Raw genomic sequence first — 27,676 nt, forward strand, 5'->3', positions numbered from 1 at the left:
AGCCATCTTGTCAAGAGAGACAGAGTGAGGGAGGCTGGAGCTGTAGGCGCTGCTCGGGTTATCTTCTGTTTTCAGCGTCAAATTTAAGAACCTCTTTCTTCCTCCACCGCAGTTAGCTTCACAGGAAGTGTCGCCGGCGGAGGTGCTGAAGCCGCGGAAGTGAGAGGACACACCGGGCCGCTTTCGGGAAGATGTCTCGCATACTTGTTCCGACGTAGGGGGAGTGTGCAGCAGCCACTTGGCTTGAATTGTTAGCTAGCTCCGTGAGTGGAGGGCTGCGGGCCCTCCTCAGCCTAAAGTAGCTCCTGCAGCTGTGCAACACACTCTGCGACAACGGCCGCTCGACAACTGGACAACCGGGACGTTAGCAGGCCGGTCCGGACAGACAGGGAGCCCCGGGGCAGCCGCCATACGGGCCGCCGATATCCGAAGCCGCACTGCCGGACGAGACGACACAAAGTGCGGCGTTGCGTTATGAGCTCATGAAACGCAACAGGAGACCGAGAGAGGAAGAGGATGGCGCAGATTCATCTTGATTACAGTTAGGTAGGCTTAAAAATACATGCAGGTCCGCTGTTTAATGTGATCTAAGCTCTTCAAAGCTGCAGCCAGCTCGTCTCTTTTTGACGGAGGATCAACATAGCCATACGGGACTTGGAATCAGGCTGTCAATATGTCGAAAATGCCGGCCAAGAAAAAGAGCTGCTTTCAGATCACAAGTGTGACTCAGGCCCAGGTGGCGGCTATAGGGGCCACCGACGACACGGAGAGTCTGGAAGACCCGGACGAGTCACGGACTGAAGATGTGTCGTCGGAAATATACGACATGTCCCGGGCTGAGTATGAGCCAGCGTGCGACAGAAGTTCATCGGAAGAAGCCCTGAATAATGTCGGAGAGCCGGAGGCGGTCAGTGCTGTGGCTCCATCCAACGTACCTCAAGCCAGTCAGCTGTCTGCGCTGTCAAACAACCCAATAGGGGAGTTTAGAAAAGTGGGAGTGTCGAGCTCAACTCAAGGTGGTCAGCAGCAGCTGGGGATTGGAGGTACAGCTGGTTTACAAGTCATCCCTCATCCAGGGGCCATGCAGCAGAAGCCTGCAGCCAGTGTTGGGCCATCCAGTGTGTCAGTAAACACACCTCAACCTGCTGCAGTGACCAGCTCAGCTCCCCCTCCTGCCACCTCCACAGTGAGTTGCACTTCACGGTTCAGGGTCATTAAGCTCGATCATGGTACTGGAGAACCCTTCCGACGAGGCAGGTGGACATGTACAGAGTTTTATGAGAAAGACTCAGAGGGCTCTGTTGTTAGTAGGACTGTAGATAGCATACGACATCCCAGTGCAACACTGGACCCTGCTGCAGACAGAGACAGTGGGCTCGGGCTAACAGGTGGATCTGTGGTTGTGCCAGCAACACACTCAGGTCAGGGTTTGGGCTCCATGGCAGATGCTTCTGGCTCTTCGACTCGCATGCATCCAGTGGAGACACCACCGCAGCAGCAACTCCATCAGAACTACAGGCAGCAGGGTGTCAGTGGTTCGGTCACACACAGTACTTTTTCCAGCATCAAACCTACAGCTGTCCCAGCACAGCCAGCGGTAGGAGGCCTCCAACCTCCTGCTACCCAGAACGCGCTGCCTGTCGGACAAAATGGCCTGCCTCAGTCTGGTGTCCACATACAGAAGTCTCCCATCATGCCTCCCTCAGCCCAGCCCATTGCTTATCCTCCCCAGCAGCAGCAGCAACAGCAGGTTCCTGTGGGCCACCACCTGACCAGCCAGTTGACTGGACTGATGCAGAACCAGTCTGAGTACTATCAGCAGCAGCAGGCTACTTCCATGCTGCCAGGGCTTGCCACTGGCCAGTCCCTCCCAGTGTCCAGCCTCTCTGCATTACCGCAGCCTTTGGGACAAGGACCCACTTCGGTCCTACCTCCACCCTCTGGAGGGGTTTCTGTGCCAAGTCAGGTTGGAGATGTTGCCGGAGCAGGAGGAGGATCTGTACCTGCTGGACAACCAGCTCCAGCCGTCTTGCAGCAGCAAACTGTAGGACTGGGAGGTGCTGGAGGCTCCATAGTGGTTGGTGGATCCACTCTGCAGCAGCAGCCCATGAGTCAGTACGTTACTGCTGGACAGCCTCAACCTCATGGACATCCTGCATCCTCCAGTGTACAAAATGTGCCTGCCATCACAGCAAGTTCCAGTGTGCCCCCCACTGTGCCCACTGCTGTGCCCAGTGCCTCCAGTGCAGCCATGCCAAATGTGACAACCTCCAGTTTGCCTCCAGGTCAGATATCCCACAGCAAGACTCCAGTGGTTTTGGGGGCGCAGGGCCTCCCAGTGACTGGGTTTGGACAGGTGGAGGGTGGTGGTGGAAGGAAGTCAGAGGGACTCATTAACGCACAGTTTCCTATTATCCCTGGGAAGGAATCGGTGAAGCCCCTCATGCCTGAGAGCCTGCAGCTCACCACTCCGACTGTCAACAGCCTATTTGGAATCCACATACCTGTCGACGGGGAGGAGGACAGGTAACATGTTTCTGTTTCTTTATGCTGAAAAAAATTCTCAAAAATCATCATTCCTGTGAAACTTTACCAACAGTGCACACAGTTTTAACAATCACTCAAGGACAGTGTAAGGCCTGACTTTAGTGTGCATATGGGGAGAAATTTGTCAGAGAACATATGTGTAGCTATTTGCCTGGATTGGAGGAGGTGAAAGCTGTAACAGACTACAGCACTGAGTTTGCTGTGCTGCAGTGTCAGTTGTTTAGTGTGTCAGATGGACAGGGTTTTCCCCGTAGTTTCAGGGAGGTGGGGAGGAGGGAGGGGAGTTCACAGAAGGAAGAGAGTAGTGGCACACAGGAAGGAAATATGTTTGTTGCTTCTTATTAGGGCTTAAAAAAGTAAGTAGCACTCTTGAGGCAGCCCTGGCTGCACAAGTAACAACTTGTCAAACATACACATGACTCCTGTATAACTCCTTGTGCGTAAAGGTGTGTGCTTGCATTGTGTGGAAGTATTTTGTTGCAGATCTGATGTCTCCAACCTTTAACTCCCACTTCAGCTCTCACCCTGCAGTGTGTGAGGTGACTGCAAACATCAAAGATGTTGTTTCTGTGTATAGAGTTAGCTCAGTGCTCTGATAGCGTCTCATGGCCACTCTGTAAATGCGCTGCATGCCTGCTACAAAAAATACTTTCCAATGCAAACAAAGTGAAGAGTGTTTGATTTTATGTTACCACATTCAGTGTTTGCACTCATAGCTCAGTTAGTTATTGCTCATTAGTGTCCACAGAGGAGGTTAATGCAATTAAGATTTGTACTGTATTGCACTGATATTATGTTGCTTAACAATCCTCCATATACAAATAAAACTAAACTACAGCAGACATTATGGTTGCAGTATAAGATCTACAACAAAGGAGTATTTTTAATAGATAATCTAGTAAATCTGCATTTTTGTCTCTCTACAGCCACATATAACTACATATAGTATGCTTCCCTTCCAAAAGTAATCTTTCTCTCAGTTCTCAGTGTAGTAGATGGCACGCATGAGCGGAAATGATACAGTGCCTGAAATCTGTCAGTGGTTTCCATCTACAGATGTAGCAGAATGTAGACCAGACAGGATATTATGCAGACTGCAGATCGCTGGGACTATGTTTCTTTTCACATGTGGGTGGACAACCTCTTAAAACGTTATTTTGTGTTTGTCTCACTTCATGATGTACACTTCAGGAACGTTAGCACCTATCGCCTAGTTTCTTTACACACATTACGGTAATGATTTGAGGAGCGGTGACAGCTGCCTGAGGAAACAGTTGATAATATTGGAATTTGTCACTTCTCTTGTTATTGTTTGCCTTATTTTTGTTTGGAGAAAGTTTTAGGACTACAATTCCCATCATGCTTCGATGGCTATAATCTAAAATATAATGTTGCCATAGATTCAGTAGAAAAGTTGCATTGTGGGCTACAATGTGAGCCCTGTCTTTCGTTTTTCAAAATTTGTTTTTTGGCCTTCATTAGATAGGTTTGTTGAGAGGCAGACAGGAAAGTAGGGGAGAAGAATGGGGGGAAGACCTTCAGCAAAGGGCTGTGAGCTGGAATCAAACCCAGGCCGACTGTAGCCCTGTTTATGGCTTGTCTTCTCAACCAGTTGAGCTACCTGGGCACCCAAGACCTGTCTTTTTAGGCTGTATTTGTTTCTGTTATGTTATTTTGAGTGCTGAGTTATTAACAGGTTCTGGAGTCATAATAAGTCTTTTGTTCTGATTTCTAAGCAGATTTACGGATGTTTCTTTGCAAAGGACATTGGAAATTCCTTCATAGAGGAGTTTTTGGTGACACCCAAAGAGGTTTAATTCAGTGCCAAAGGGAAGTCACCAGCATCAAAATAAAAAGAACTGAAAATCTATTTTCTTGTACCTGCTCTGTTAATTGGGGTTTCATTTACTTAGCCATTGTTGACATCTTTTGCTTATCAACTATTCCGAAACAATAGGAAAATGCATAGATTTCAGTCAAATAAAGGAACACAGACTCATTTAAGAGTTAAACCCCAAAGGCACATTCTGAGATAATGGAGATAATCATATCTTGGATAAGGATATGTGTATGTCTCACAAAACCAAACGTGTAACTATTACATCTACCTGCTCACACATGACGTAGTTATGAGTCTGAGAATAAGTAAGCTTTAACATAAATTAGTGATTAGTCTCAGGGGTTTTTATGTGCCTTTAGTTGCCACTGGGAGCTGTGTGTTGCTACTGTTGACCGTGGTGATAAGTAGCTCAAAAAATGAGGCAAATACATTTACACCAGCACACACCTGTCCCTTTAATCTCATGCAACATCTTTTCCTTATGACTCTCCCACTCTGTGATGAGGAGGCATGTGTTTCAGTTTGAAACCGTCTGATAGAGACCTTCTGAATTCAGATTCTCCTTTTCACGTGGTCAGTTTATGCCTAATAACAGCAAGTCGGTTGCTTTCGATCTATACTTTTATGCCAGTTAATTCTCATACCAGGTGCCACTTTAAGCATGATTTAGGTTTGTGACCATGCTGCTTGCTTCAGGCGGTGGTGTTTTTGGAGTACCTACTGCAGCGCTGCTTGAGAGAAGACCCAGCTCCCAGGCTGATAAGAGCAGGGATCACTTACGACAGCCGAGCACTATCAGACATTGAGCAGTACTCTTTCCACTGTGCCTCTATTCTGCCGATAAGAGACGTGACAGTGGGGTGTGTCCACCAAGTGTGGACGTTGTCACGTCATGGCCCTTTTCTTTTGAAATGCTAATCTTATATCACATTATTTTATGTTCTGTGGGCATCCACACTCCCTCCATAAGTTGACTGGTGTTTTCAGCTGCTGTTCCATAGTTCTTGTTGTTTTTTTTCTTTGTGTGGAGCATCAGTGTGGTCGGTACTTTGTACCAACCAACCCACTGATTGACTGACAGACGAGGCATGACAGTTGTTGAAGTACAGATGAAGTGCTGAATGACATTCCTTCACTGTAGCAACTGCGGTGAGCTCAGAAGAAGTGGAGGAAGCTGCACAGTGAAACTCGCCATGCTGCCTCGCTTCAACAGGCATTTAAGTTATGTTCGAAACACCCCCTTCCCCTCCCTCCCCCAGTTTTTTTGTCTCTTGCTTAATTTCTACATTTCCACAGCACTGTTTATCTCCACATGCCACATGACAAAAACACACCTTCTCCTGAAATGAGCTACTCCAGTAGCAAATATCTACCGTCTGTACAACACAGGAAGATATTACATGTATTATATTGCCCTAACTGCATATTGAAGAGGGCTGTTGACAGCTTGCACAACCTTGAAAGGCTTTTTTGGTCATTTGCTAGGCCCTAATGTTTGTGGATATCTTCCTTCACCCTGTAGTTTTCCCTGCAAGTAATTAAAGTACAACAATGAAGATACAGACGAGAGACTGAAGATATTTTTCCCATACTTGGACTATGGTTGCTCAGCTTAATGTTTCCCAGATGGCTTCAACAACCGAAGGTGTAAATTAACATTAGTGGCTTGTCATAATGCCTTTGTTGCGCTCACACAGGGTTTGCTTCTAGTTTGCAGGTTCATTTGCATAAATATATTGCATCTTTAGCCTGTATGTAATCGAACTCCTGCTGGGGAGGTATGGTTTATTGTCTTCACATAATGGGAGCTTATGCAAGATCAGACTCCTTAGGAGGTAGGAGAGGGGAGGGGAGTCCAGGTTTGCGATGTAGTTACTGCCACTGAATTGACTGACTGTGCTTGTGTGGGTGGATGAGGGGTGTGTCGTTAAGGGGATGGGTGGACTCAGTGTGTGCACAAGGATCCATGTTGGGGGGATGACGACGACACTCCCTGAGGAGAAGTTGCAGGGGCTTCTGGATAAATTCAACAGCATTTCGAGTCGTGTTGGAAGTGTGGCTTTATGTGTTGGGGTGACACAGATACAACATGCACCGCCGGGTCTTTCCCTCCCCTCGGTGACCTCTGCTTTACTGCTGTATCCTGTTTTCAGTCAGAGTCCCTCACACTGCTCTCCACCTTCTATTCATTTAATATTCCTTAGCTCACTCCCCGCTTCCGCACTGGGGCTCTCTGGTCGTATCATATGACATTTGGTGGGCACATTTTATCCAGAGTGCCTCACTGAGGTAGAAGTCAACACATTTCTTTGTTGGACATCTCTTGCCTCGATACTAATAAATGTTTTTAATGTGGCTGCCACTGTTTATGCTGTAATACTTGCCTTTTGGAGCCGTGCAGCTCTGAGCACCACAGCTCGGACGGGTAAAGGAGCAATACATTGACCTGCAGCTGCATTTCACAATAGTATAATAGCTTCTGCCGTGCACTCTTTTAATCACTGGTATGTGTTTCTGTGTGCTCTAGTCAAGTTGTTCATCCTGTGTAACTCCGGCCCCTTCTTAGCCTTTGAGCTATTTTCAAAAAGAAAGATGTATTGTTCTGGTTTGACTGACACCTCGAGTATGTTTGTCTGTAGGCTTTGCTTCAATCACTACCTCCACCCCTGCTATCGAGGCCCTCCATTGTTCTGACAGGCAAAAGATGGCTTTTTTAATGGCCTGTTTAACTGGGGATGTGCTGCACTGTGGCTAAGATAAGCTTAGCTCAGAATGCACGTGTTATCTATCATGTTTTTGGAAAGTGGAGCTTAAGTCACTTGAAGCATTAACGTGGCTCACTTTGCAGTTATTTTGCACTTCTGTCTCTTTTTTTTTAAGCTTGGCACAAACTAGGGATTGTTGTAATCATCTATGATTAGTTCTATATTAATTTAATTTATTAGTTATTTAATAATTTTACAAAATCTTAAAAATAACGACTGCCATCATCATGTCTTTTGTGATCACATTCCTTCTTTGATCACTATTGCTAAAACAAGCATGTAACTGCTTGTTTTAGCAATAGCCTAAAGGTAAATCCTGTCACTGCTGCTGTCAGTTATTTTATACTCTGTACTATATAATCCCCTTAAATGTGAGATCTTGAACATATTGAGAGACTAGTACAGGCTGCATACAATACCAAGAATTGGACTTAGAATGTTTCTTATATCTCAGTAGGTGCAAAAGTTAGCAAAACAAATTCAAAAGCAACTGCTTGCTTTAAGATAGTTTTTGCTTGTGATGAGACACCTCAGTACACGTGGAGGAGGTTTGAAGTGTTTTTCTTTAAAACTGGTCTATGATTGTGATACTGTATGTTTGTGTTGCAAAGGAAGCAGAAAATGTTGAGAGTGAAATGTAAAAACATACAAGATGCCAGACTCCAGAGTAGAAATGAAGTTTCTTTACTCTTTTCCCTTTTAAACGTAGTCTTATACTTCTCGAAGACTTGCAATTTTTTAATTGTTGCAGTCAAGAAAGAGATATGCTTTTTTTTTGTTTATTTTTGATTCCATACTTTCTTCTTCCTTGTCAAAGCCTCAGGTATGGTCTGGTGGTGGAGGCTAATGTATTTGAACCAGTCAGTTCGTACTATCCTCCAGCATAGATGAGTAGCAGGCTGCAGAGGTCTCATAAACTCACTTCTTTCTAACTCTACGCCCCAAATTATGATTTCATTGAGACTTCTCAGCCAGCAGTTACTCGAGTGACATCACTTGAGAGAAATGATCAGACTTTGCACAGCTCCCTGTGGAGCCACAAAAAGCTTTTTTATTGCAGTAATGTTTGAAAAGTTGAAAAGAAATTTTCAGTTTATCTGCTGTCTTGCTCACTCAGTTTCACTCCAGTGAACTCTCTAGTTTTGGAGGAGTTCACTGCATAACGTTGTGCAATTAATGTCTCTGTTAGATAACAATGATTGAAATACTTCAGAAATTCAAAATAACTCCTGAAAGAAGCTTGTTATTGACCAGTTTCCACAGTTCTTGGAAAAAGGGAAGTTTTTGGGATTAAACAATTTAACGGGGACAAAGTTCTTGACTTTACTGGCACCAACCCATGCTAGTAGGACACTAGGATCCGGGCTTCCAGTCTCCTCTGGTGGCCATGGCGTAATCATTCAGTTGCTCCGGGTCCTTCCTGCACTCCATCTCCCTCGACTACAACCCAAAACCTGCTGAAAGAAAATCCCATGAGGCCGCTGAAATCTAAATAGTTTTGACCTACTTTTGCTCTGTGGTAGATGTATTAATGTTGCTGAGAACCTGATTCCTCATGCTGCACCAACAGTGAGAGCTTTCAACACCCTCTTTTAGCCTCCCCCTCTACCTTCTGTGCCCCCTGCCTCCCAATTACTCTACCTGTCCATTTACTGCCACCCCTACTTTGCTAGTAATCCCTCAGACATTTTTTCTTCCTGCGCCCCTACACATTAAAGCAATCGCTTTGCTAAGCAGAGCAGAATGGGAGGGTTTCCACTGCAGCCCATGTCTTCCAAGCACAGCATTTGTGGTTTTCATATGGTAGCTTGCGTCGCCCCTATCTGCAGTTAAGTTTTAGTGTGTCTGCTTCGGTGGGAGCTTCAGTGAAGCATGACGCCTCTGCACCAGCATGACACGAAGAAAAAATAATCTCTTTTGACACCTTGTGTTCTGTATACTTACCTTTCACACTTTGTTCTTTCCTATTTTGTCCTCTTGCACCATTACTTGCACAGACTTTCCACCACAAGTCCTTCGCCTCCCCATGCTCATCACTTAAGGCTGTTGTGGGTTTTTCACATGCTCACTGAGTTAGCAAGGTTATTAAGAGGTTCCGTACCATGAAACTGAACCTGTGACACGGCCACTGCTTTGCAGAAAATGAGGGGAAAAAAAAACATGTGTCATGCTGCGGCTCGATGCGTGACATCAACCAGCAAAAATGCAACAAAAGGTTATTTTCGTCTTGCTGCCAGGTCATACATTTGCTTCGGGGCAGTATCTGGCAAAGCCTGAGCATGTGCAGCCATCTTTTTCTGTCAGGTTAGCTTATGTGCTTTGAGACAGAGGTTTAGAGAAAGAAAGGGGGACTTTTCTTGTTTGTACATATCTGTAAGGCTCTCTCCTCCTGTCGTATTCGTTCTCTGTAGTTTGAGTTTTTGGAAGAGACCACACTTTCACCACTGCTGAACACATTGGTTGGTTTACAAAGAGGGGCTTTCATAAATGGATATTGACTTGTTGCATTTTAGACTTACAAAGAGAGCCATTGAGAGCCGAGTGTTTGCTACTTGAAAACAGGGAATCATGACTCCTCTGGTTTTTACCTCACTCATGAAGAGGATTCTAAGTCATCTGATCTTGTTGATTTCGGCTGATGGCAGACTTGTACAGAGTATTGGTTGTGGAAAGGAGAGTTTTTCTGTGGAGGTGTGTGGAGATTTGTTTTTTTTGTGCCAGTGCTCGCAAAGTAATATTGAGCAGAGCCATAGGAGGAGGTTTGTGAGAGTGTTTAGTCATGAGGTAATGTGACAAAGGGAGTTTGTGCCAAAGATTTCTAGGAAAAGAGCCTTGGCTGCTTTAATATTCACACACATGCTGTAAATCAACTCCTCATTCCCCTGTGCTGCATGTGTAACTCTGTCCTCATTGGCTCACTCCTCTTTGTGCGTATGTGTGCATATGGTCTTGTCAGTGTGCATTTATGTTTGTGTGAATGTGGGAGAGCAGCAGTTAGTTTTGAAAGGCATGAACTGGGAGTTGATGAAATGTGTGTGTGTGTGTGTGTGTGTGTGTGTGTGTGTGTGTGTGTGTGTGTGTGTGTGTGTGTGTGTGTGTGTGTGTGTGTGTGTGTGTGTGTGTGTGTGTGTGTGTGTGTGTGTGTGTGTGTGTGTGTGTGTGTGTGTGTGTGTGTGTGTGTGTGTGTGTGTGTGTGTGTGTGTGAGTGTGTGTGTGAGTGTGTGTGTGTGTGTGTGTGTGTGTGTGGGTCAACACGGGGGTTTCCTTTCCCCTTCCTGAGATACATCTCTGGCATAGAACACAGTGTCCTTGTAGCTAATTACCAGGAATATACATGGTAACGTTAAATTACATAATTTGACGGTATTTGAACCAAAATAGCGACAAACTTTCAGTTCTAACCTTCAAAATACACATTTTCTTAAACATTAATCGTCAACTCATGTTTTTTTAGGGTAGATGCTGATTATTAACAGTTGAGGAGATACAACTAACATCTGGAACCAATATGCATTTGCAGTAAAAATTAAAATGCAGGTGTTGAATTTACAAACAAAACAAACTCCAAAAGAAAACTTTGTTGGAAAGGCTTTGTTTCTTTACATTTTACTTTTTTTTTTTTTTTTTTTAAATTAGAAGAGAGCTTTTCAACATCTGTTCATAAGTGTTGTTTGATTGTGACATCTAGCCAATTAGATAAAGCTGTGGGCAGGACAGCATCAGAGCAACAGTAGCATACTTTAAAAATAATTCAGAATATATTGCAGTCTCCCAGACCGATAAACGACTCAACCCCTACTCATTAAAGTTAAAATATCCCATCCGACTGTATATGTATAAATATATTGTTACCACGCAAGAAATAGGAAGACTTATCAATTTCACACTGCAATATAATAATGTACTGTTATAGCACAAAGCTTTTTTTTTAACAATCAAACAAGATATTGTCATGATGTTAATGTTATTAGGATGCAGAAACAGACATAATTATTTTTTTTTTACAACTACATACTATTTATTCTGATACAAAGTCACATTTTGCACATGATAATATGATCACTAATATTGTTTTAAGATGAAACCCATGTTTGAATGAGGAAATGGTGTTCACAGAATGTGGCTCATGTAGACAATTTAATTAAGTTCTAGTGCACACTCGGGAAGCATCTTTTCTAATTAATCAGCTGGGATCATCCATTGTTCTCAATACCAGCAAAACCTCGCCATGTCTTAACTCAAGCATGAGCTAGAACTTATGTAAATGATGAATTTACATTAAAAAAATTGTCATTACATTAATTTCTATTTTGTAATAACATTAAACTGTCTTGCAATGGCATAAATATCTTGGTATAACAAGAAACTCTTCATATTAAAATGCAATACAATTTTTTTTTTCTGTTTTGGTAGCAATATCCTGCTGTACTTAACACTTGAGAATGATTACAAATTTGCAGCTGAAAACAGGTGTAATTGCTATATATATATATATATATATATATATATATGTATATATATATGTATGTAAGGAGGACAACTCAAATGTGAGTGCTGAGCATCATATTGTAGGTAAATGGCCTGAGGGAGGCTTTTAAAATTTATGAAGCTGTCCCCACCTTTGAGCATACATTCCTGCGTTTAAATCAAGGCTCTCTTTTCTCCAGCAGCCCCCTTACATTCAGAGTAAAACATTACTCTGAATGTCTTCTATGTTGCATTGAAGAATAAGAGCCCTTTTTTTCCAGCCAAGCTAACTGCAGCATTCGGGTGAAAGAGCTTTATGAGCGGGTATGGAGTTGCACAAGAAAGCATTTCTAGGAATCAAACTTGAGTGTATTTCATTGCTTCAGCTCTTCACTGTCTCTTTCTTCTCTCTTCTCTGAATATGGTTGACACAGGAATCCCTCCAAGGCTTTCTACCAGGCCTTCCAGTCTGGCAGCAGATTAAGAGACTCAAAGGCCCACAGTGATAGGTACAGTACTATACTGGATTGGACTGGGCAGGCCTGCAAGAGTGTAACAATGTGTGTGCAGTGTTCAGTAGCAGCGAGCTTTGCTTTCTCCACGTGCATGGATTGAGTTTGGAAATAAAGCCTGGCAGCAAGCACGGGATTGGCCAATAGACTTCTCAACAACATCTATGTCTCTGTTATTTTCCCCCAACCTCACTCTCTCTCTGGGGCTTTGACCCTGTCTCTTTATATATTGTCCGTGCCACTTAAAAATTGTTTTATTTACTGCCTGACGATTGCGTCCATAGGTTTGGCCTAGATTACTAGAGTGTTTTGTGTCAACTTAAATGCTGAGATCTTGGGTTGTGAAGACAAACAGTAGAACAGAGTCCAATAGGGCAAGCAACACCCGCAGTCAGAGTAACAGTAAACAAGTTTAACCCAATTAGGACCATGACAGATAATTGTTCGTAAGCAATAAATATGACAAGGATTTACCAAATTGATTTAAATGATGAAAGCAATCAGTTTCTTGGAGTCCAATGTGAAGTTTTAATGTTTTTCAGTATGTCTGGCCAACAATCTAAAAAAAAATTTAAAAAGAGGCATAAAAAGATACTAAATTTACAAAGATTGAAAAAAAATATTGCTGGACTGAGGAATCAATAAGTGGATATATTGATATGCTGTATATGTCGGCTCAAAGTAACAATGTCTAGGCTGCAAATGTAAAAAATAGACTAATTTTATGCGAGGTTTGTGTGGCTGTTTTAACAGAAATGGGTTGTGAAGTATTTGTATTTCCAAACTTGGTTGGCATTTATTTGCTAGTACGAGCTAACAGTTGCTTAGTTGCTTTAATTGTTACATAGTTGACTGCAGTCTGTAGATGTAAACCTACTGTTATTACACAAACTGTAAAAAGCTTGCACAGTTCTGGATCGAGAAGCTGAAGACCATATACAGGGGGTCCTCGATTTACAACGTCCTCGACCTACGGCGTTTTGTCGTTCTGTTGGAACTGGTTATGTGGAACTAGTTGGCGAGCGAAGCAGACGAATACTTGGTCACGCAGCGGTATAGGACGGCTTTGTTTACATTCTCTGGTTGTACGAAACCTTGGATTGTGCTACATTCGCTAACTTTTTCACCTTCATTATGGCTCCAAAGCGTACGTCAAACTCTTCTGATGGCAAAGAAAATGGTGATGGTAAAAGCTGCAGCTGTCCAACTAGTTAAACTCATGCTTGCCAAATGAACCGTGAGTAGTAGCAAACTTGACTTCTTTACCGTGGCTCTGGATACACATTACAGAGTGAAAACTGCAACAATAACAGAATAAAGCAACACAAATGCATGTAAATAAATCCTTTTAACTTAACCACTAAGTCAAAAATGAAGTTAATTACTTACGACATTGCCTCTGTGTCAGAGTAGAGAGCCGTGCATCCAGAAAAGCACGTACATGTTTAAAGCTAAACATCAAAATAGTGGGCAGGAAGTGACCCCTGTCAACAGACAACTTCGAAATAGAAGTACATCAATAATTCTGCCTTAAGGGCAACACACCATGGAAGTGAAATTAGATTTAGTAAAACGCTCGGAACAGGACGAAACATGGACGAACATCGGCGTTATTAGATTAAGTTGTAAAAACAGTGCTACATATTCTTTTATCTTCTTGTAAAATGACTCATACATGCTTGAAAATCCTTGTTATTCATGACTTTTATGAAGAACTGATCGATATCGTGATGCACGTAACGACTTTGTTTACATTTTCTCCGGAGTCCCGACTTACGGCGAAAATCGACGTACATCAATCTGTAGGAAGGAGCTCCGATGTACGGTAAGTCGAGGACCCCCTATAGTCCCAGAATGCAAGCTCACTGTCTTGTTTTACCACACCTCTAAAACATACCTGGTTTACAGGTATAGCCACTAAAAAGATACATTCCCCAGCACATCAGCTCCGCTCTGCATACGTTATATGTTCAGTGTAGCCATTACGTTTCTAAACTAGAAGCTCCTCTTTGTGAAGATAACTTGTCAGGTCCCAGTAGCCAGAACTGAACCAGCGTAATCTTTCCCCTAGTAATCGGCTGATGCAGAGCTTGTAATCGGTTGATGCCAGTTATCTCAACATGAGATTTAATCTACCAGACAACATCAGCCTGCTGATGAACCAATTCATTAACTAATTGTTGTAGCTCTTAATGCACTAATCTCATATTGGTTATCTAGAAGTGAAAACAGAGCATGAAAAATATTAAATGCCATGATCAAAGCTGAGTAGCTCTCTAGCCTAATTACAGTTTCAAACAGCCAATTTGGTCATATTTACATACAGATATTTTCACTTAAAGTTATCTGGTAAAACTGAGTGTTTACAATCTATCTGATCTTCTAAAAGCTCATGTTTACAATACTGGACTCCATTCTGGTGACATCTCTCTGTTCAAAGACCTGCAGTTAAGTAGAGGGTTTTTGCTTATAGTAAATGGCCAAAACTGTTAAAATAATGATATTCTAAAGTGGCTGATTTCAGCTTTAAAGGATGCTGGCATGCTGTCTGTTACTCAGGGTGTATAAAAACCTGGGCACAGCCAGGTTTCTAGTTCACTCTCCACAGTGTGACCGTTTCTGTTGAACTGGTTTTATTCACAGGTGCCTTTTAAAGTTGATAAATGACAGTGTGGTATGTAGGTATTGGGTCATGCCATCTGAAAGGCTGATGGTATTTACAAAATTAAAAAGAGAAGCGCATGAAACCATATCTGAGTGACAGGAAACGAAACTTGTTTTTAGAGAAATATACAGCTGACACACCATCACCAGCCACTGAGGAACTGTAAACACACACACACACACACACACACACACACACACACACATACATATATACACATACATACATACACACACACACACATATATATATATATCAGTCCACTTGTTGCTTTAACTGCTTCAGTTTACATGCAAATAAAAAAAATGTACGTTGTCTTCGCTCTGTCATAATTGCATTTCTCTGTGTAATGTAGGTGATTTCCACTCTCAACAGAGAAAAACTGCATAAATAGTGATGTTATGAGTCCATTGCTTCAGTTCTTGTCTTGGAGCGGTGTTGTTCTGGATGCACTGTTCGGCCAAAAGCTGCTTGTGTTTCCATAGAAGCAAAGATAACCAATCATTTGTGTTTGGTAAATCTTGGCAATGTCTTTTGATATCGACTTATTATTGGTCTGTTTTATTCAGGTTTGTTTAGAATCGTGTCTGAGGCAACCAGATGAAATCATAGAAAAGGTTGTGAGAGTGAAAATGTGCCAAAATACACTGTGCGCTGCCAGCTGTATTCCTGATGACACATTAGAGTCAGACTGCCTGGTCAGCTGTGTAATAGCATCACTCCTGCATTTATTTGTATAGAAAAGTAGCATAAAGTTGATTTATGTGAGAGTGCTATAACTTTGCTGTGATATGTATTTTAGGCCTGACCAACTGCCCCAAAGTAGAATTATATCAGAGGCGTTGCAGAGGAGTGTGCTGTCAGAATAGAAGTCCCCCCATTGCAGAATCCTCATGGCTCATTTAGCACATGTTCCTGGCAAAGAACCATTTGTAGTGTGTCATCCTCCTCTGTGTCTCCATGGTTTTCTCTTCATCTTCACATTTTTAGGTGTTTTTCTGCAGTATTTAACCATAGAACTATTCATTCAACAGCAGCTACGGACTGTTTTTATGCTAAAGTTTAGGGAAGTTACACACAGAACAATTTAGTCTGGTTTGGATCAGTTCTTAGGTAACCAGCAGAGATTCAAGGACGTTACTGTGCCCTACAAAGAAAGTCCCATACATATCCCAACCCTGGGAAACGTGTCTTTTTTTAACACTTTGTTTTCTTGCACAAACAAGATTAAACAAGCAACATCAGTGTAAAGGTGCTAATAGGCAGATTTTGTGATTTAATATCTGTTTCTCTGTGTCCTGTTTGCTTATTATTGTGAAGTACTTTATGATGTTTGCCATTGAAAGGTGCTATAGAAGTAAAACTCACATTGTTAGCTTTGGATAGAGGAGAAGCATCTAGCTATTTATCCTTATCAGAACCATGGCTGTACAATATAGACATAGGAGTAGTATCAGTCTCATATTACTTTTGAGAAGAAAGCAAATATCTGATATTCTGAAAATGTCAGACTTTATCTTTTAAATAGGAAGAAATTTAATCAACCAGTTTAAAATATAAACAACCACACCATTTTTGAAATAAATCACTCTAAGAGGAAGTTTAATTGTATTAAAAGTATCAACTATGTAAAAAACAAATAAGATTCTCAGACTAACATTGAATGTATCTGAGCTGCAGAATACTTTAGACACTGTTCTGCCTATTGTCTTTATACTATTTATAGTTGTTTTTTTTTTATCATACTTGGTTCTCATTATTGCAGTACATTTACTCATGTCTGATAAACTTGAAGCAAAAATGAAGCCTAATATATACAGCTGCTTCACTTAATTTATGCTTTTCACACTTTGCCTGGTTGTAGTTTTGGCACTTCCTCATTTTATTCTCTGTTGGCTGACGTGCTGCTGTCTAATGTGGTGTTACATTAAGTGGAAGTTGGCAGGTCTCAGATAAAATGAAAGTAGACATCTGAGTGTGTGAAAGACTTGTTCTGTAAACACTTGGTGATTGTTTTAGTTTACATCTGCAATGCCAAGCCACGAACCTAGACAGAAAAATACAGTCTGGTTTAGACAAAACCACATTAATGCATTGAAATTAGAGGCATTCACACATCAAAGGTGACTAACTTAGACTGACTTGTACACCTGTTGTCCTTGGGCATACGATCAGTCCTCGCCTCGTCAGCTCTGAACTTGTCTTATCATGTCTCAGGCAGGCAGTGGACGGATTTGTTGTTACTGTGCCACTGAAGGAAGCCTTCTGCTTCTGCTAAAAATGCCAACACTGCTGCCAGAGGCAAGGAATGACAACTATCTGATGCTCCGTTGATTTATACATCCCCACCACTCCGCTTGCCCACGATATGTGCAAGTGTAGACTTTTCTGCCTCTAATGGACTTTTTATTGACATTCCTATTTTACAGCTTGAACCATATGAGAAACGCCAAATTCTGCCCCAAGCTTATAAACGTCAGTCCTGTTGGTGTAAAAGTTAAAGTTTACAGAAGTACTGGTTGCACAATCAGTGGCAGAGTAAGTTCAAACCCTCATTAGCATTTTGTTTGATCTCATTCCAACCCTTAGGCTTCACTTTACATACTGTACATCGATAGTTATACAGTGTTAGCTTTGTGCTGGATAAAAAAGCAAGCAGGTGGCTTAACTGTGCGATCAACACGGTTTGGTTTGAAGTCAAGTGCTCAAACTAGTTCTCAGCTTTGACAGGAGATCTAGAGGCTTTAATGAGATCATATGTGTCAGGAGCAGCGCTTTAACTAGAGCTCCAAAACACTACTCACTGATGTTGTGGTTTCCAAAATCCACCCCCACCTCCACCTCTCCAGTGCCAGTTGTTCTTGGAAGTTCTACTTGGGAGTACCAGATGGTGTCCTAATATGGTTTCGACTTGTTATTCCTGCTTGTTTCAGTGTAACTTGTACATTTGCAGCTAAAGTCGAGAGAAGCCGCCCAAACCATCATGACTTAACAGAATCATCTTACCCACTGTGACTCCAGGAAGCAGAACTACAGCTCATTATCCAAGTCTTGGCTCGAGTCTCTGTGAAAATCTATCTGACTCTGGGAAAAAAAGCGATGATTGTGTTATTGATGTTTTCCCAGTCTCCATAGTTACAGATCCATCACTCGCCTGTCACATGTTCCTCTGACAGTACACATGGGAGTTTAGAGCTTTCCTCTCATTTTATTCTCTGGTTTGACTACAGTTGTCTCCCTCCACCTCATTGTTGCCTCCAGGAAAATCAGCTGGAGGAAAACTCTCAGGAGAAAACGCTTCATACCCCCCACTTTAATGACAGTGAGGCCATTAGCACAAAGAATTACAGCACAGTATCAATTTCAAGCTTAGATGACAACAGAGCGAAAACGATTAGCGGAGAACTCAACAGGCGGAAAATTCTGCAGCAATTGTGGTAATTTATTAATAGTTTTGTTGACTTCTTGGTAACAGCTTTTTAAATGTGAAGATTTTCTGATTTTCCTTGTTTTCTGTTATTTGTTTGGCCAAACCAAGCAAGAATATTTGAGCAAATAAAATAGCATTCTTGCAAAGTGCTTTTTTCTTGTATTTATTGAGATTAATTCATGACTTTTAAATAAATAAATGACATTTGCACATGAAGCCTCTCTCCTCCTACTACTGCTTACCTGTAAAGCACTTGGAGGGGCTGTCATGTGAGATTTGGACCCACATTTCTCTCCCCAGATGCCTGTATTCACAAAATTTTCAAATTTGCTCCATTTTCGACAATCTGGGAAATGTCTGCTTTTGGTGGTAGGCGAACATCCAGACACAGTGTACACAGAACAGCTGCCTTGACATCTTCATTACTGCACAAATTTTCCCCATATGTCTCTCATCACTCTCACACATGACGAGTGTAATGTCTTTATGAGAACCAATGCTTGTGTGCCAGTTTAAAAACTTGTCGTGCCTTTACCAAACCCCCTTGGTAGAATTTCTGTTACTTACTCATTGCAGTTATTTGGTCTTTAAATGTCAGATCAGGTCGTCTGTGTTTCGTGAAAATAGAACTAGGGATGAGTGATGTTCTGCTTCTTATATTGGTTACTTTAGTATGTGATCTGCTGGTCAGAGAAATTGTACTGATGGTGTCATCGAAGGTGCTATATGCAAGTATTTTTATTTCTGAAAGTTCAGTCGATGCTAACTGGCTAGCTCTGTTTCGTGTTTCCTTACCTGCAGCCTGGACAGGTTGCTGTTGTAGCGGCCCTCTGTGTCGTTCAGCTTCTTCTCCGGTCAGTTTTCATCCCGCAGATGGCTGAAAGACATCAAAGAACATCACAAACAGCGACCTGGTGGTTTATTTTGCAATGAAGAATAGCAAAGAGTGAACCAACACCCTGAAAGATGTGTTGAATCCGTGGAGATGCAAACCATGGCCTTCAGCCAGAACCGTAAACAGAATGCAGATTTGTGTATTGACCCGTTTAGACCTGAGGTAAAGTGACAAGCTTTGTATTCAGGCAACCATATGCACAACTAATCATGTGATCACATGAGTTTAACTAAATCTGTGAGGAGAGTTATGATTCAGATTTTCATCTCATCATCATATGATCTTTTGGCTGGATCACCCACCTCTAAGTAGAACTGCGTGCATCTGTGAGTGGGTTTAGGCAGACAAACTCTGGGCTACAACAGATGATGTGTTTGATATGCAGTATGTGCGCATGATAGTGTGCACATGTGCTGCTGCAGATCCTATTAATAATAGAGCATGTTTTTGTTTTCTGCGTTGTGTGAAGCCTCTGGTGAGGTGAAGCAACAAGGGTGTAACCCAGAGAGTCCATTGAGTATCTGTATTTTATATACTTGGAGATTCCTCTGGGCACAGGCCGATTGAAAAGTCCTGTTAGGGAGGAAGACTATAGGAGGGTCTGTGTGTGACGCCTCATCTAAATTAAACACACATTTGGGTGAAGTCGCGGTTTTTCTCTTTTTTTAACAACATTCGGTTATGTAAGCGCTCGTGGGGGCTGGGGGGGGTCACACACTGTGAGGCAAAGACAGCGATACTAAGTGAGCACTGACTGCTGAAACATACATTCTTCTTTGTGATTTATACCTCCAAGTGATGGGCGTGCGACTGCCTGAGTGACACCATGTGGAATTTGTTCAGCGTATCTGCATTGTTCACCGCGTGATGTGCTCATGTAGCTCATGTTAGACTTCATCGTGTCAGAAGGAGATCAAAGGTAGCACAGGGGATATGAGTGACAGTGTTTCATAGCTGCAGAGGTATGGAGAACATTCCTTCCCCTGTACAGTGCGCTGATAACAATCAACTGAGAGCTTCGACCGGCCTCACACACATAAATTGGATGGTGCGCAGGAACAGAACATCTTGTCTCCAACGGGAGTCTACACTTGATATGTTGCAGGCGAAAAAAACCTGCATTTCTGATTCTTACTGGAGCTCAGCTGATATTGCTTTTTGAGCTCAGCAAATGAATAGGAAGTCAATAATTAAAACTTCCTACAATTAGATGTTAGCATAATTGCTGATTACAAGGGTTTAATAAATGTATTTATTAAAATGTTTGGACCAATGTACTGAGTTAAACATTGGAAAGATAAGCTCGTCATGGCCCTCTGGTGGAGAAAGTATTAGGTGCAGCTTCTAAATCTCCTCAGACATCTGGCATTTCAATTTCATATTATTTACATTTACATTATATAACTGATCATTTAAGTCCGTACATCTAGAGATAACATTGTCTGTAAATCAGTACTTTCTTTGGTCCAGGTCAGAGGGTAGGGCTGAACAATTAGTTTCATGTCAAAATCATGATTTGAAACCATGCAACCGGCAAATCGCAAAGGCTGGAAGTGTGCAGTTATGCAGCATGTCTGATTCAGACTTTAAACTGTTGTTTTAGTAGTTTTGCAAATTCACGACATCCTCATTGTGTGACAGTTGTGCTTTTGATGGTTTCTTGTGTGTTAATGGTTCAATATATGTAAAATCACAAGTTTTAATTTCATGCCTCTGACTGATATATTGTTAGAAGACATTATTAGATTATTAATAGCAAAGCATTGATGTGTCAGCAGCATGTTGGTGTTGTAGCTCTAGTTTAAAATATACAGGGACAGCAGACAAACTTGTCAGAGGATAAATGAGAGAGAAAAGAAGAAAACACTATAAACATAATTTCCACTACAGAATACTGTGTGGATTTTCATGATTTATTTAATTAGTATTTGTACTGGCATGATTCCCAAAGCACATTTGTTAGTGTCATCTGCTAAGTAGCAAATATAGGAAAACTTAAATGGTAAACAAGGCTTGCTAAACATTATATGAATATAAAAGTCTGTGAGGAATATGTTTCCGTTGTGGAGTGGTCCTGCTGGTGTTATGCAGCTGTTGGGCAGGACTTTTTTAATAGCACAATAGACTGCTGATGTTGCTTTTCAGGTCCTGGATAAAGTCTGGCTGCATGCTGTTTGATGGACTGACAAGCTAACTTAAACCAAAAGTCAGCCTCTCACCTCCCACTAGATCAGAATGCAGCAGCGCAGCTTCTAACTGGTTTTAGCAAACAACACACCTGGCCTCTTCATTTTAAAACTGATTGTTAGGTTTTACTGATCACTTTAAAGGCTTGTCAGGGTTCGGCCCCAAGCTGCACAGCAGAAATGCTAACCTAATTTGAACCAGCTTGTAACTTTAGATCCTCAGGTGAGGCCTTCTGGCTGTTCCAAGATAAAATCTAAAGGTTGTTGGTGCTTTTGCCGTCAGGGCCCCTCAGCTTTGGATAGAGCTGCCTGAGGCAACAAGACTCAAAGAATCTCTTTTTAGACTCACTTCAATGCAATATCATCTAGTTCTTTATTGCTCTATTTTTCGATTGCTATTTATCAGTATTCGCAATTTACATTTTGTGTTTGTCTATTGTGTTTTTTGTTGTTTTTTTTGCCTGTCTCCATTTACAGCTGTTAATGTCTGACTTCCTGTTGGGATTCTGTTTTTTGGGTTTCCTGCACTTTGTAAACCCTTACTTTAAAAAAACTAAAAGTGTATAAACTAAATAACTTGTAATTTCAACTGCCACTGGAGTCTAATGTTTCTGTTTTCCATAATTCTTTGAGGGGCTTTTTGATCTGTGTTTTAATCATTCATGGTCAAAAGGTGTTGCATTCTTGTTTTCCATCAAATTAATTATTTCTCACTGACATGAATTGTTAAATGCATATTTCCATTAATCCAGTGTGCTGTGTCTGACTGTAGAGATGAGCTGCTATGATGTGGATTTAGATCTGAGGTCACAGTCCTGACAGCATGAGGGAAGAAGCTCTTCCTGAGTCTCTCTCTGTTGGCTGATCTTATGCAGGCCCCGGCTGGAGCCCAGCCATTAAAACAGTCCGTTGCTGGGGTAGTAGAGGTCGTCCATGATCCTGATTGGCCTGATCATGCTGCAGCTTGTGTAGATGGAGGGTAGAATCACTGTTCCCATGATATTCTCTGCTGACATCAGCACTCCCTGCAGGGGTCGACCGATTATTAGCCCGGCTGATTATCAGAGCCGATATTCGGCATTCTTCCAATTGTCTGTGTTGTTATTTTTGTCAACCACTTACTGCTAAAATAGAAGAAATGTTCTGCTTTTGTGCAGATGCAGCCATCTCTCTCTCTCTCTCTCTCTCTCTGTAGTCACACTCGCATGCAAAAACTGAACAAGAAGCACAGCAGTCATCATAAATCAGGAAATTACCTACTTTCACAGTGGCTAAAGCTATGCTAACGGCTAGCAGCTAAATTAGGACGGAACCACAGATTAAGCTGAAAAAGTATCTGGAAAACCATACAGAATAAATGTTTAAGTTTTGGGCCATAGTGGACGATAAAAGTGATGGAACAGTTTACAATTAACAAAACCAAGAATAATCGCAGTCGATATCCAGTCATTTTTTATTAATAAATGATTGTGTCCATAATAAATAATGATGGAATTTGTAAAGACATGATCGTAATAAACATAAAAAACTTTTTTTTTCTTTTCAGAAAAATGTATGTAAGATATATCCCATATTGGCCCCACTACTCCAGAGTAGACAGTCCTGAGGACCTTCATGATGGAGTCACTGCCTCTCCTTGTTCACCTGGTGGTCCACGTGTTTGATCCATGACAGATCCACACAGATGTGCACCTCCAGGTCCTTAAAGCTTCACACCTGCTCCACCCATTTACCCTCAGTGGAGACAGCTTGTCTTCCAGCGCTGTGGAAAGAAAAACCCCAGCTCAGAGATAAATTCTTGATATAATCTCCCCTCTCTCTATAGCAACAGTATAATTGATCATTCAAATCTAGTTTTTAATATCACATATGTTCTCTGCAGCTCTTTCTATCCTGTAGAGTTGCTCTGTGGTGCTTTTAGTCAGTCAGCGGTGGGCGGAGCCAGAAATAATCCCACGTGTCTCCGCCTCCTGTCAGCTCCTCCGACTTCTCCACCCGTCGCTTCGGGTTTCAGTATTCCATATGCGGTCACAGTAACCTCCTGCTTCGCCACCTCCGGTGCGCTCCGGCAGCCTTCTCTCCGTCGCTACCGGAGCGGCTCCTGCAGGCGCCATGCCGTGCACGTTTTCCTACAAACCCCCGGGCTGCCCCGGAGAGCCCGACCGGCCTCCCAGCTGCGATCCGCCGCGCTCCCACCGCCCTCACCGCAGGTACCGACGGGCGGCTCCGCTCAGAGCAGCTGCAGCCGCGATTCAGACAGATTCTGCAGGATTCAGACAGACGGGGTTAATCATAGCACCGGTGTTTTATCCGCATGTTTCTGGAAAGTTTTCATATGGCAGTTAAACTAAGTGATACGTTATCTGCTCTGACTTTGGGCCTGTTTGTTGCCTGCAGCCAAACTTCTCTCATTCTTCCTTGGCATGACCTGACCTAGATTGGAGTTGGAATGCACATGGCATGGCCCAGAGTGGTGACAGGTCATTTTGTATGATACGTCCTAGATATGTGCAGACTGATGGCCTGTTGTTTGATTAATTGAGCAACCAAGTCTCATCCGCTTCTCCCCGATTTAGAGGTTTTTAATTAGCTCATTGTGTGTTTCCTCTGAAGATTCTTGTCTGTTTTAGTGTTTGCTGGGATTTTGTGACTTTGCTATGTAAGACATTAAAGCAGAAAAAGGGCTGAGTAATGACCAGAAGTGTAAGAAGAGCTCAGATCTTAGAAGTTATATTATCACAAAGCAACACAGTCTCATCTGCTTCTCCCTGCTTTGGAGTTTTGAATCAGTTGATCGTGTCTTTTCTGTGAAGACTCTTGTCTGATTTAGTGTTTGCTGGTATTTCAAAGCAGAAAAGTGGTAGAAATATGACCAGAGGTATAAAAAAAAATACTTCACTTAATGTTCTGTATTCTCACAGTGCAGAAATACTTTCAAGTCATGCATTTGAATTTACATGTGAAACTACAAAAATATTAACATTAGAATGTACTTGCAGTACAATTATGCAGATTTTGCAGATAATTTATGTTACTGGATTCGAATTATTGAAGCATTAATGTGTTCATTCGAGTGGGTAAAAGTGATTTAACTACTTATGTCTGCTGGGTAGCTCGTGAATTTCTCCTCGGAGATCAATAAAGTCAATCTGCTATAAAATTTTAACTTAATATAGTGTTGCATCACAATTTATTTCTTATTATGGGTGCTATTATATTACTGTAGTAATAAACTAAATCTGCAAAGTGAGTTATCAGAGACCTGCAGTGGAGTAAAAGGTACAATAATTGCCTGATTTGTAGAGGAATAATAGGAAGTAACTCTAAATTGTAGTTAGGTGCAGTAGTTTTCTTCATTGAAAATGGACACTAACCCTAACCCTGAAACTTGTGTGATGAATTCTAACGTGACTTTTTGTGTCCTCTCTTTGTTTTGCAGTGCCTCTGGAACCAATGTTGTTGCCATTGATAATAAAATTGAACAGGCAATGGTGAGTAGTCCATCTACCGCTGATCACATTCCTCTCCGTCAAATGTTCCCTCATGTTTTAATTTGAAACACATGAAGCAGGTTTTCAGTTACATGGAAGGCAGTGACACCAGGACAGAGAACTTAAACTCCACTTACGCCCCTGAAATGTATCACGTTGCTGAATTCAAGGCATTTAAATTGACCCTTCCTTTTTCTATTCTTGGAAGTAGTCCGTCTTTGAACACAACAGGGTGGTCAGGGTCGACTGAATACACAGCTAGAAGGAATAAATGAGGAGCCTTGAGGTTCTCTAACGTGTCTGTGTCTGCTGCACAGAACTTGAAAAATCCACCGTGTTGTGTCGTCTGGTCGCACTGGAAAAGATGACCCTCTCAAAACAAGAAAAAAAAAACTATTTCAAGGAATTTTTACCTTGAAATAAGTGAAAAAATCTGCCAATAGAACAAGTAAAAAATGGCTTGGTAAGATTTCTTGAAATAAGATGATGTTTAGAATATTGAGATCTTAAAATTAGCTGGGAAAACTTATTTTAAGCTGTATTTTACCAGGATTGTCAGGCTTAGGTGTCTTAAAATAAGCCAGACATGCTAAAAAAATAATAGTTTGTCACTCAAAAATAGATTTTTGCTTTCATGTAGCCTCCTAATTTGAGATGTATTAAATTTGTTTTGAGTTTTCTTGTGAAATTCAACTCAAAACAAGATAATTTCAAGATTGTTTGACTTAACAAGATATTAAAGATGCATTGTCTTCAAACAAGTCCCTCCATCCTGCTGAAGTGTCACTTAAGTGAATTTATCTTAAATCAAGTGGGATGAGACATTTTGACTAAAAACAAGACAAATAGACTTGGTAAGATTTTGAGTTTTTGCAGTGTACTGCACGTTGTTGGTCCAGCAGCATTTCTCACACTGCTCCCTCTTCTCCTTCAGGACCTGGTGAAAAGCCATCTGATGTATGCAGTGCGCGAAGAGGTGGAGGTGTTGAAGGAGCAGATCAAGGAGCTGTTTGAGAGGAACTCCGTGTTGGAGCGGGAGAACGCCGTGCTGAAGTCGCTGGCCAACAGCGAGCAGCTGTCTCAGCTGTCCACCCAGTCGGCCGCCGGCTCCGGCGCCACGCCTCCCCAGCAAGGACTCAGCCAGCCTCAGCAACAGACCCAGCCGCCGCCGCCGCCGCTTCAAGCTCCGCCTCAGCCGCAGTCGCACCCCCAACTCCAGCACCACCCCAAACCCCAGCAGCTCCAGACTCAGCCGCAGCTCGATCCCGGCCAACAGCAGCAGCAGCAACTGCAACCCAACGTCACCTCCGCTTGAAGTGCATCTGCCCTGCTTCACACAGGGCAGGAAAAGAAAAAGAAGAGCATCTTCTCTGCAACTTATTACAAATTAGTGTATGTGAAATTTAAAAGAAGAAAAAAAAAACTGTCTTCTTAGCCACCAGCTTGACCACAAAGTACAGTGCTTGTGTGTGTGAGTGAGCAAGCGAGACTGTGAATTGGTGTTTGAATGTAAGTGTGTGTGCGTCTGTACTGTGGGCCTTTCCAGTGTTAATGCAATCATCTAGTGAGAGAGACGGAGGGACTTGGACAAAGTGTGTGTGGAGACGGAGCATCGGGGAAGGTCGGGGTGTTTTCTCTTGTTTTTTTTGTTTTTTTTCATCTTGGCTGTGATCCCGGATCGATGGACTGCTGGGTTCGAGCTTGAGGAGATGTTTTCTTGGAGCCAAATGCATCTTGCGACCTGACCTGCTCAAAGCGTGGCTGTGGAAAAACCAGGGGTTTGCCTTGCTTACAGGACAGATGGGGAGTGATTGTCAAAAGAGAGCAATTATTTTTTTAAATGAAATAACTGCGTGGGTAAAGGGGTATTTCTAGCCTTGCTGTTTCATGTTGTAAAGTAAGAACTGGGAGAGAGAGTCTGTTTTTCGGAGCGTCACACCGCTGCCGTTACTTTTTACATCAAGTCCAACCCTTACATCAAATCTTTTGAGTTCTACTGTTGTGTTTTGTTTTTTTTTTATTTATTACAGGGCTGCTATTTTCATAAATGAACAATTTCATGAAACTTGTTATCAGTAGCCCTTTGACTCGTTTCCTCTTTTCTTTTACAGTGTTTAAACAGATTGGCCGCACTTGCCAGGCAATGCTATATATTTGTTAAATGTAGGCAAAAAAATAGAAATTCTGACAAATATTTAACACTAATGCAGATTTTCCGCTGCAGTTGCCAATTCATAGCTTGAGTCAAAATCCAGTTTGAATGTACATTTTTTTGTAAAGTATTAAGAGCCTTGATAGGCAACTCTTCATATGTTGACATCAAATTTTATCCTGCGGGAGCAGTTGATGAAAATTCAATTGTTGGTAGTTGATCTAAAAGTGAATTAGTATTGCCACATCCCCCGCCTTATTTACATATTTTTTTCTCCATTGTTTTTCCTGATGGGGCCAGGGGGGGAAAAGCTGTGAAATCATTCAACATACTTTGTAACCAAAGATGCAAAGCTGTGTAAATTGATTATTTTGAAATGCACACATGTATTTTTTTTTTGTTACTTCCTCCTTCACAAAATATTTTTTTGCTGTTCAGCATGTTCTGCATGATCTGTAATCTTCAAACCACTTTCTTACCTCATTTTTATTCAGCACTCTTATTGTAAGATAGTCTGTGAACAGTGTAAATGGGGGGAAAAAACGATGCGGAGCAGAGAGTCGACAGAAAAATAACCTAGTGTTACCGACACTAGTCACAGAAAAAATGAAGTGAGCCATGTTTTGTTCATTTAAATGGTGTTTGAATTTCATATGCCAATAGTTTTGTTACATTGCAAATTTTAATGTATTTAAATAAAAGCAATATTCAGATTCAAAAACAGTC

The 27,676-nt window shown here is 41.9% G+C and overlaps 1 protein-coding gene across 2 annotated transcripts; it reads left to right on the forward strand.

Moving 5' to 3' along the window:
• On the forward strand, positions 1–27,671 carry LOC111585400 (TSC22 domain family protein 2-like). 2 transcript variants are annotated; one of them, XM_023294874.3, is made up of 4 exons: positions 1–2,526; positions 12,054–12,128; positions 24,747–24,798; positions 25,733–27,671. In XM_023294874.3, exons 1-4 carry the CDS (start codon positions 674–676, stop codon positions 26,111–26,113), a joined length of 2,361 nt encoding a protein of 786 aa, XP_023150642.2. In that variant the 5' UTR covers positions 1–673; the 3' UTR covers positions 26,114–27,671. The 2 variants fall into 2 exon arrangements, with proteins under 2 accessions (XP_023150642.2, XP_023150643.2); XM_023294875.3 differs by lacking the exon at positions 12,054–12,128 and having other exon boundaries at positions 3–2,526.
• The last annotated feature ends 5 nt before the right edge of the window (positions 27,672–27,676 follow it).

The sequence above is a fragment of the Amphiprion ocellaris genome, chromosome 10 (assembly GCF_022539595.1).
Source record: "Amphiprion ocellaris isolate individual 3 ecotype Okinawa chromosome 10, ASM2253959v1, whole genome shotgun sequence".
Taxonomy (NCBI): Eukaryota; Metazoa; Chordata; class Actinopteri; family Pomacentridae; genus Amphiprion; species Amphiprion ocellaris.